The 11,258-nt window shown below is 39.6% G+C and overlaps 2 protein-coding genes across 2 annotated transcripts; both read right to left on the reverse strand.

The window, feature by feature from the left end:
• Positions 1-243: 243 nt before the first annotated feature.
• On the reverse strand, positions 244-2,576 carry LOC311071747 (cytochrome P450 1B1-like). The gene has a single exon (XM_084096288.1). The coding sequence runs from the start codon at positions 2,377-2,379 to the stop codon at positions 811-813; it is 1,569 nt and encodes a 522-aa protein (XP_083952414.1). The 5' UTR covers positions 2,380-2,576; the 3' UTR covers positions 244-810.
• Positions 2,577-4,718: 2,142 nt separating this feature from the next.
• On the reverse strand, positions 4,719-7,792 carry cyp1c1 (cytochrome P450, family 1, subfamily C, polypeptide 1). The gene has a single exon (XM_084096287.1). It carries the CDS (start codon positions 7,595-7,597, stop codon positions 6,017-6,019), a length of 1,581 nt encoding a protein of 526 aa, XP_083952413.1. The 5' UTR covers positions 7,598-7,792; the 3' UTR covers positions 4,719-6,016.
• Between the last annotated feature and the right edge of the window lie 3,466 nt (positions 7,793-11,258).

The raw sequence follows: 11,258 nt of genomic DNA on the forward strand, positions 1-11,258 counted from the left end.
GCAGCTTTGCACGTTCATGCATGTGGTAAGTCACACTGGATGCTTTTGGACACCATCACCTCTGCCACGGAAAAGTAAATTAGCAAATGCGTTTAGACTTCTAATTTACATGCTCAACAAACTGTGTTTTATTAATATATGTGTTTTTGTAAGAACAGCAAACTACCATTTCTGGCTAAGGACTGTTTTGGAGCAACCTAGTAAGCATGAATGGAAATATTCAGTGTAATGAAATACACAATGTTAGAGTCAACAGTGCATTTTATTTACACATTTATTTAGTCACATTTCTGAAAGTTACAGGTTTATAGAACTTCTACAGAACAAACAACTGAGTTAAACATCTGATTTTAGCTTTAAATCGATATTAAACATGGCTTTTTTTTGTTTTACATTTGTATATTTGCTAAAAACAACACAATTAAATTGCTCTTTTAATATGTTTTATATTCACACACACACATTTGGTTTTTTTGCAGCTTGAAAAAATACTTGAATACATTTATGTAGTTTTCAATGTTCAAAAGTGTTTTCGAAGGTAACACGTATATATAGCTAACTGTGCACACCACTGTACAAACATTGTCTTAAAGAACTATAAAACCCTGATGCTTTTTTCCCTTTTGCTTTCAAAACATTTAGATTCAGTCATACTATTATCTACACTTTTTTTTTTTAAAGTGAAGTATATAGTTAACTGTATTTATAATCAAAAATTGCTTTTAGAACATGTTAAATATGAAGCACATACCTGATTGTGCATAGTGTATTATATCAGAGACAGTGGGTTTGAAAAGCACACACACTCATTTATGCTCCATTGAATGCGCTTTCTCTGGGTTTGGCAGAGATTTTATAATCAAATGGCTTCAGTGTCAAACCATAAGAGCAGTTCAGACTCAAGTCCTGGGATGGGTCGTTCGTGAAAGTCAGTCGGTGGAGCAACATGGCAGCGATCAGGAAAACCTCCACTTTTGCAATCTGATCTCCAATGCATCTTCTCTTCCCGATGGAGAAGATCATCACGCTGTTGGTCAGGTCTTTATCCAGGGCTCCGCTCTCGTCCAGGAATCTCGACGGGTTGAAGATGTGCGGATCGCTCCACTTCTGAGGGTCGTGGTTGACGGACCACTGGTTGATGAACACCACGGTGTCTTTAGGGATGTGGAGGCCTTCGATGGAGACGTCTGAGGTGGTGGAGTGTGGGATGGTGACGGGCACGAAGCTCGTGAAGCGCATGGTTTCGTAGATGAACGCGTCCAGGTATGCAAGGTTGCTCCTGTCTTCTATTGAAGGCAGTCGATCACGACCCACAACTTTATCAATCTGCTCTTGAAGTTTGCTTTGAATTGATGGGTGTTTGACCAGTAGAAGAAGCATCCAGTTCAAGGCGGTAGAAACCGTGTCCAGACCTGCTCCGATGAGATCCGAAACCATTCCTTCAGTATGAGCTTCGGTCAAACCCGTTTCTGTGTCTGCGTGATCAATCACGCCAATGAAAGCATCGCTCATGTCTCTCGTGATCTCAGGATCGTAGCTTTCCCGGTGCTCCACTACTTTCCCTTTAACAAACGTGAAGAAGTCGTTGTTGAGGGTTTTGAAGCTCTGAAAAACACTCCTGACTGGGTTGGGAAAAGCCTGCAACCAAGGCATTACGTCGACTAGACTTCCAGCTCCTACAGTTTCTCCAAACTTGCTCACTTTTCCCAAAAGAGTCCTGAACTCTTGGTCGTCGTGTCCGTAGCGTTTCCCAAAGCAAAGAGCGCAGATGACGTTCGCAGCCGCGACTGTGAGTTCATGCGACGGATTGAAGTATTGCTCGTTTGAACTCAAGCTCAGAAACGTTTCGATCATGTCCTCGGCCTCCGCTGCGATGTGCTTCTCGAAGGACTTTTTGGTTTGGCTGTTCGCAGAAGAAAAGGCACGAATGGTGGACTGCGCGATCTTACGGTGCATCTTCCATTGTTTGCTGTAACTAGTGAACGTCATGCTAGTCCCGCCCGAAACCGACTGGAAAGACACGAAATTGGGCCGTCCGGCGAACTCAGTGCTGTGTTGAAGCAATGCCTCCCGTATCGCCACGTCTCCGTTCAGAACCACGATGTCGCTGCTTCCCAGTCGGATTTGGTAAACATTTCCGTACTTCTTCGCCAAGTTTGAGAAGGTGATGTGGGGCATTTGTCCGAGTTGCATGGCGTTTCCCACTAAAGGCCAAGCGAACGGCCCTGGAAGCCTCTTCTTCAGAGTGAGATTCCTGACCCAAAAACAAGCCTCCAGACAGCAGAGGAAGACGAACGACGCAACGAGGGCCGGTTGGATTTGTCCGCTCCATTCCTTAAGGATGCCCTTCATCCCGAACTCTGTGTCCGACAGCGCCATGATATTCCCAAGCTCTTTTGTATAAACTATATTAGCAGCTCTCCATCTTCAATGGCGAGTGAAGGGTCTTGAGAATCTGCTGTTGGGTTACAGGAAGACAGGTCAGGGTTTTTGCCGAGCTGCAATGTCTTTCCAGGGAAGACCAAATTAGAAGAATGCAGATTTCAGTCTTTCACACTGTTATATATCTCTAGAGTAGGAGGAGTTTGGGCCACAGGTTTGTTTTCTTTCCCCCGACTCTCTCGGACTCTCCACCCATTACAGCCAGAGTCAAACGCCTGGACACACATGGGATTCCCAACATCTACAGATGTACAACACTTGCATATCATATATGTCAATGTCAATGCCACTTTATTTATAAAGCACTATTTAAAACAATATCTGTTGACCAATACAGTACATATCATAAACATAAACACAATAAAAACAAATAACAGACAATAAAACAGAGAACATGCCACTGGATCATTGATTAAAAGCTATTATAACAGATAGGCCTTCAGTGTTTATTGGACATTAGATAACATCATTTCAAAGGAGACTTTTGCAGTGCATTAAAAATACATTTGTGAAGTTTGAACTGATAATACAATGCTGATTGTTTCAAAGCAGCTTCGCTTTAATATAAAGGGGCAAATAATAACATGATTTTTGTGAAAGTGATCAATTAGGAAACAGATTCAATTTAGCTGCTCTACTGAAGATAATGGTGTCATTGTTCAGCTGAGTTTAGTTCAGTGTTGTTTTGATTCACTGTCAGAGTTGCAAAGTTCATGAGTTGTGAATGAGTTCAGATCAACTGAAGACAATATTGCCATTAATCAGTCGTCAGTGGATGATGTTGATGGTTTCACCTTTGAGAACTGACTTCAAAGATCAAACATCCACTAAATATCACCAAAACACCAATTCAAACACATGGAGACTTTAAAGAAAAGTGAACATTAGTGAAAGAAAAGATCCTGCAGTGTTTGAGACACACAGACACGTGCTTTGATATTATCTTATCTAATAGTTGTCTAAATACATTTTGGGGTACTATGTGTGTGTGAATCTGTATGTGTGTGTGTGTTTGTGTGTGTGTGAGTGTGTGTGTGTGTGTGTGTGTGAGAGAGTGAGTGTGTGTGTGTGTGTGTGTGAATCTGTGTATGATTGTGTGTGTGTGTGTGTGCGTGAGTGTGTTTGTGTGTGTGTCTCTGTGTGTGAGTGTGTGCGTGTGTTTGTGTGTGCATGTCTGTGTCTGTGTGTGAGTGTGTGTGTGTGAGAGAGTGTGTGTCTGTCTGTGTGCGTGAGTGTGTGTGTGTGTGAGTCTGTGTGTGTACATGAGAGTGTGTGTGTGTGTGTGTGTGAGAGAGTGTGTGCGTGTGTTTGTGTGTGTGTGTCTCTGTGTGTGAGTGTGTGTGTGAGAGAGTGTGTGTGTGTGTGTGTGCGTGAGTGTGTGTGTGTGTGAGTGTGTGTCTGCGTAAATGAGTGTGTGTCTGTGTGTGTGAGAAAGTGTGTGTGCGTGCATATGTGTGTGTGAATGTGTGTGTGTACTTACTTGCGTGAGTGTGTGTGTGTGTGAGTGTGTGTGTGAGTGCGTGAGTGTGTGTGTGTATACACATACACACGTGAGTAAGAGAATAGCATATATTCATGCTAATTGGACGTGGACCTTCGTTTAATGATGTTTGTTGCTTTCTATATATTTTTTAAGAGATCATTTTTTATTTGTCTTGCTGTAAAGGACTGAAATGTCTGATTAAGATGAATAAAACCATAAACCAAAAATGCTTCTTTTTTTACAGAATACATTGTCTAACATAGTAAATGAGCTCTGTAAGTCGGCTCTAATTGCTGGGGTTTCGCTTTGACTGGAATCCGTGATGCGATGCCAACCGAATACCAGTGGAATCGAGTCACTGGAGGAATTCAGTCTGTAACTCATGAAAATTTGAGTTTTTTTTTAAAGCTTCAGACAAAGAACAGATACAAACAATGGAGTTAAATATGTACCATAGCAGAGTGAGCTGCAGTTAGAGTAATGACTGTTATATAAATTTAATATGATAATTTGACTTTAAAGATGTGGTTTTACAGAAATATCTCAGAACCTGAATGTAAACAGAAATATTGGCCAATAAGGAAATACAGAGACATTATGCATAAGTGAAGACAGATGCAGACAGTTCATATAATAAAACTGTCAAATATATACGTTTCTAGTTTGGTTTGACATGTGTGATTTATATTTTTACTTGCATGTTTATTTGTATGTATGAATGCATGCGCATGTATTCTCTTATGAAATGTGAAATGAGTTTTGAGCATCGTAACAGAAAGAGACTGAGTGCATCTTCACAGGTAATAAAACAGCACTTCATTTATTCCACTCGTAGCTTATTTTCCAATAGTAAAAAGAAAACAATACCTGGACATTCTAGTTTTTCTTCAAAAAGCTGCATTCCTGAATACATGCACTTCAGTTACAGAGCTTAAAAACATTCAGTGTGAACATTTACCTCAATATACGCAGTGTAATATAGGAATATCTGATATATGCTCCTGTTTTTGCACATGATTTGTGAGGATTTATTATTTGTGCATGTGAGAGAACTTTCAAAATGACATAATGAGGAAGTTGATCCAGCGTGAGACTGAAGTCTTTCATTGGCTGAAACGCTGAGCAATATCAAGACTCAGCAAAGCATCGATTGCAAATTAAAGCTACTGCAATTCCAGCCCTTTTAAGAATCTCAATGAATAAATGGCTGTGCATTTTATAGAGAATATAATTTATACAAACAGTATAATGGTATAAATAAATGCTTAAATGCCTAATACTTAAAATACCTGAAGTACACAATCACATCGTTATACAGTTTTATGCAAGCATAATTAAATGCACTGCTATGCCAAATCTGAGTCAAGTTCATAGGAAGTAACAGCTGCTATTAATGACTCAATACAAACAATTGCATAACATTACATAATAATAGTGTGTCTACAGTGACAATGGCTTGGCATTTGACCATAAACATCTCATATTGTGATCTGCAAAACATTATTTTGAAGCATTGATGATTTATACACACATAAAAACATTGGTAACACTTTACAATAAGGTTCATTAGTTTACATTAGTTGATGTATTTACTAACATGAACTAACGACTAACTACAGTATTTATTAATCTTTGTTAATGTTATTTAATAAAATTCCAGCTGTTCATTGTTTGTTCATGTTGGCTCACAGTGCATTAACTAATGTTAACAAATACAACCTTTGATTTTAAAAATGCATTAGTAAATGTTGAAATTAATGTGAACTGAGATTAATGAATGCTGTATAAGTGCAGTTCATTATTAGTTTATGTTAAGTAAGGTAGTTAACTAATGTTAACCAATGAACCTAATTGTAAAGTGTTACCAAAACATTTAGCTGTTTTGAAGAATCTTTCTATGGATGTGATTAAATCAATTCATTGAATCATTGCAAACATATAAACTGTGTAAATATTCATTAAATATTAAATATGCAATTATTAGACAGCATTCAGTGCAGCTTTACTTATATCATTGTTATGTGGAATACATTTGCATTATGTTTAGTCTTTCCTGGCCTTTAGTCACAAGATCAAGCTGGTTGTTTTCACTCATGCCGGCGAAACCAAACCAAACAGTTTTCCTCTGAGCTTGGCTGAGACCGTGTACTGGAGCGGCTTCAGTGTTAAACCGTACGAGCAGTCCATGGACAGATCCTGAGAAGGGTTTTTCTCAAACCAGCACTGGTGCAACAAGATCGCCGAGAACAGGAAAACCTCCACTTTTGCAATCTGATCTCCAATGCATCTTCTCTTCCCGATGGAGAAGATCATCACGCTGTTGGTCAGGTCTTTATCCAGGGCTCCGCTCTCGTCCAGGAATCTCGACGGGTTGAAGATGTGCGGATCGCTCCACTTCTGAGGGTCGTGGTTGACGGACCACTGGTTGATGAACACCACGGTGTCTTTAGGGATGTGGAGGCCTTCGATGGAGACGTCTGAGGTGGTGGAGTGTGGGATGGTGACGGGGACGAAGCTCGTGAAGCGCATGGTTTCGTAGATGAACGCGTCCAGGTATGCAAGGTTGCTCCTGTCTTCTATTGAAGGCAGTCGATCACGACCCACGACTTTATCAATCTGCTCTTGAAGTTTGCTTTGAATTGATGGGTGTTTGACTAAAAGCAGAACGATCCATTGCATTACGGTTGACATCGTGTCTTGTCCCGCACCGATTAGATCAGTGACCGTAGCCTCAACGAAGTCTTTACTCAGGACGCTTTCTTTCCCGTGTTCGATCACACCGATGATGGCGTCGCTTATGTCACGGGTCACGTCGGGATCATATGTGTCTCGATGCTGGACCACTTTATCCTTCACATACGCAAAGAACTCTTCATTAATGATCTTGAAGTTCTGATAGACTCTTCTCACAGGATTCGGGAACGACTGAAGCCAAGGCATGACGTCGACGAGGCTCCCGGCGCCGACGGTTTCTCCGAACTTATCCACTCGTTTCAGGAGAGTCCTGAACTCGGGGTCGTCGTGACCGTAGCGTTTCCCAAAGCAAAGCGCACAGATGACGTTAGCGGCGGCGACGGTGAACTCGTGCGCGGGATTGAAGTGTCGTCCATCAGCGCTGAGTCTCAGAAACATCTGGACCAGATCCAGCGCTTCACCCACCACATGTTGCTCAAAAGTTCTTTTAGTTTGACTGTTCGCTAATGAGAACGCTCTCAGAGTCGACTGAGCCACTTTACGGTGCATCTTCCACTGCTTGCTGTAATTGCCGAACGTTAAGCTCCGACCACCGGAAATCATCCGGAAAGACACGAAATTGGGCCGTCCGGCGAACTCAATGCTGTGTTGAAGCAAAGCCTCCCGTATCGCCACGTCTCCGTTCAGAACCACGATGTCGTTGCGGCCGAGTCGGATCTGGTACACGTTTCCGTACTTCTTGGCCAGCTTTGAGAAGGTGATGTGGGGCATCTGGCCGAGCTGCATGGCGTTTCCCACTAAAGGCCAGGCGAACGGGCCTGGAAGCCTCTTCTTGAACGTGAGATTTCTGACCCACAGACAGGCCTCGAGGAAGAAGAGGATGATGAAGGATGCTATGAGAGCCGGCTGAACCTGTCCGCTCCATTCCTTCATGATGCTGCTGCTCTTCAGTCCAAACTCGGCTTCAGGCAGAGCCATTCTTCTGATCAATTGCTTTTGCCTTGCTTAAATAATGCTCAATGCTACATACAGAGAAAAATAATAAGCAAAAATCAATCTTTAAAATCAAAATCAACTCTCTTGTTGTCTAAAATCTACTTTTTATCTTGGGTTTTATTTGCATTGATTCAGTTTTCTACGCTTGCATTGTTTTTCCAGGTGAAGCTCACTGTGTTTTCTGAGCTGGCTGGTGGGATTCATGTCTTTTATATATGTTTGCAGCACAGGGGGCCGGACCCGAGGATAGTCTCACTCCTCCCATGCTGGAGACTCAGACTCCGTCAGGAGATCTGCACTGAGACTAGCGCGTGAATCATCTTTGTTTCGTTTGCACGCGCTCCGTCTGAGGTATTTCTGATCATCACTGCGGAGATGCTGAGAACTTCACTGTGCAAAACTTTGTATGGTTTGTGCCAATCTCCGTATTGTAGTTGTCAGTTCAACTCAAATAAGTGATGCATTTAATCGTTTTGATCTGAACTCTTTGCATCTCCTTATTTGACGCGCGCGCGCTCGTGTTTCTAGTGTTGCGCGCTGAAGCTGCAATCGTTATTTCTGCTCTGGTTTGCACAGGATTACGAAATTGTTATTTTAAGATGGATGCGATCACCGACGGCATCACAGACTTCAAAACTTCTGTCTTGGGGAATGTTTCATAATAAATAGGTGCTCTGTTTTGCAGACCCACTCTACATAAACCCTAAAAATGGAAAAGTATGCATGCATGCAAGGAGTTATGCAACACAAGCCAGTGAAATTCCAGGTTATCCCTGGTGTGTGTGTGTGTGTGTGTGTGTTTGTCCCTTTATATTATAAATGTCTTTTTAGGTCCGTAACCGTTATACCACATATATATTATTTATAATGAATATACATTTCAGTAATGGAGTTATAGCATAATAAACAATAAATGGACAATTTGATGAACAGATTTGGTAACACTTTACTTAAACCTTTATATATAAAATGCATATGCATTATAAAAGTATTTTAATGCACCTTATAATGCATTGTATGATCTCATGAATAAAAGTAACCACAATTATAATACATTATAATTCTTATCTGTTCAGTGAACAACCTTTAGAAAGTATAATGCATTAAAGCACATGACAAACAACCAATATCAGATGTAACAAGGAATCTGCAAATAATATAATGCATTTTAACTTTGGTTACAGTCTTATAATGCATCATAACGTACACTATGAATACCTTTATAATGCATAATAAGTAAAGGCTTTAAATAAAGTGTTACACAAAAATGTATTGCACATATAGATGATACTGATTCCATGATGCACAATCGCACACACAATTATAATAAATCATTTAATATCCTTGCAGCATAATTCATTATGCAATAAATTCCAAGTATAAAAAACAATTGCTTTTTAGTACAGATGTCAACACTGTGAAGCAGAGGGATAGAAGTAAAGATTATAAATGATCTGCAAGAGCATAATTTGAGATTGTGCATCATGTTCTGGGGTCTCTGATCTCATCGTAAAGCATGCCAGGGTCTCTTTCGGCTATTTTCCTCTCACAATTTCAGGATAAATTTTCACATGTGTTTTTGGGTATGCAGTCACTGAGAGATTGCTTAATTGCAAGCATGCCTTCATAACGTGCACTAAAGCAGATCCACCATCAGAATACATCAGGACAGACACTTTATTCAGTGAGAAAGGACATGAAATGAAATATCCTGATGTGTCTTAATACTGTAAAAGGCATATGAAGAATCAGCATTTGCTTTTGTTTTTCATTTGGTGTGTGTTTCTCTCTGTGCGTGTTTGCTTGGTCTGTATCACGGCAGGGTTAAATGGAAGTTTTATGGAAAATGGAATTTAATATTCTCTCATTGTGCACTTGCAGTATTTGCAGCTTTATTTCGTGAAGTTCACTCAGTTGCATCAAGTCTTCAAGCTCTAGAACTGAATGTTCTTGATGTAAAACGTTTCTCTTCCGAGCGCCAAGCAGGAGATAAATGTTTCTTGTTTCCTCACCAGGAGGAGTTTATTTTTGCAGGATCTAATGAGTCTAATTGCAGCGCTGCAGTGTTTCTAGTGTCCGAGAGACAGTAGCGTTGATTTCTGATAGCACACTTTCCTGGATGCAAACCACCTCTTCCCTGAGAGGAGAGGAAGGAGAAGCTGCCAAATACAATCAGTTCCAATCCGCCTGGATTTAAGAAACCCACTGTTCCTGCTCCCTAGGAGAGAATAAACATCTTCACAGAAACAGGATTACATTTCATTCTACGCTGTCCAGGGATAGAGAGTTATTTGCACGTATATTCTGTGTGTGTGTTCGCAGCACATATATAATTAAATAAAAATGTTTGTATATCCTTATCTTTTAACACTTTACTTGAAGCCTTTGTATATAATGCATTTTAAAATGCACCTTTTAATGCATTGCATGAAATCATGAATACATGATAATATTCATTATTATAAATATAGAAAGTGTAATGCATTAAAACGCATGGCAAACAATCAATTTTAGATGTAATCTGCAAATATTGTAATGCATTTTAATGTTGGTTGCAATTACGTATGAAGGAAGATATAATGCACGCTGTAATATATCTTTCATAAGAAATTATTATAACATACTTTTGTGATAATTAAAGACTTTAATTATCTTAAAGTTTTACAATATTATTATCTTCTTGAATCTAAACAAGTAAGGGAAAATTGTCCTCATAATGACATTTTAATATATGGTTTTTAAAAGTTCATATTTTTCATATTTTGATTTTGCAGCAACCACAAAAGCTTTTAAGTAATATTTTAATTAAATATAGTGTAATCTTTTATATCATGACTTCAAAAATCATGGCTTGGTGTAACAATATTATGATATTAGTGTGATATTAGTTAATATGCAAGCAGTATATATTGAATATAATAAGTATCTACTTAAAATCAAAAAAGTGAAAATTGTTCTCATGGATCTTACAAATGAGTCTTTTAAAAGCTCAAGATTTTGATAGCCTGTAATATTTGCAACATTACTGTATATTATAACATAAAAAATCAAGGATTGGTGTAACAAAATTGTGATATTAGTTAATATTAATATTGTGTTTTGTAAGTATAACACATTTAATAAAAAATATATATTTATATCATTATCTTCTTAAATCTGAAAAAGTATGTGGAAATTGTTCTCTGATCTCTCTGACATCTCTTAATATATTGACTAGATTTTGACTGAAAGTTGATTTGACTTATTATGTGCAATATATTACAACATCAAAAATCAAGGATTTCTGTAACATTGTTGAACTACTGAGTAACTGTTATTTTGACGACTGAAACATCACTCAGAGTTCAGCACTGCCAGAATCACATCCCGTGTTTCCCTGCAGGAGAATCCCGTCAGCGTTCGCACTAATGAGAGCCAGCTTTGCTGCGGAGCCTGTGTGTGTGTGTGTGTTGCGTGAGGCTGTCGTGCGATTACTCTCTTTAGCCTGGCTGTGAAAGGCTGGCCGTGACCCCGTGAGGTCGGCAAGGTCAAGGTCTTGGCAGCCGTGAGCGTGTGGATGCGAGTCTCACGGTCTGGAGCTAATCACTGTTTACTACAATCACTTCCACTTTTCAGAGAGCTACTGTCACGCACGGCCTCGGGA

Source organism: Abramis brama (assembly GCF_963993115.1).
Source record: "Abramis brama genome assembly, chromosome: 21".
NCBI lineage: Eukaryota > Metazoa > Chordata > Actinopteri > Cypriniformes > Leuciscidae > Abramis > Abramis brama.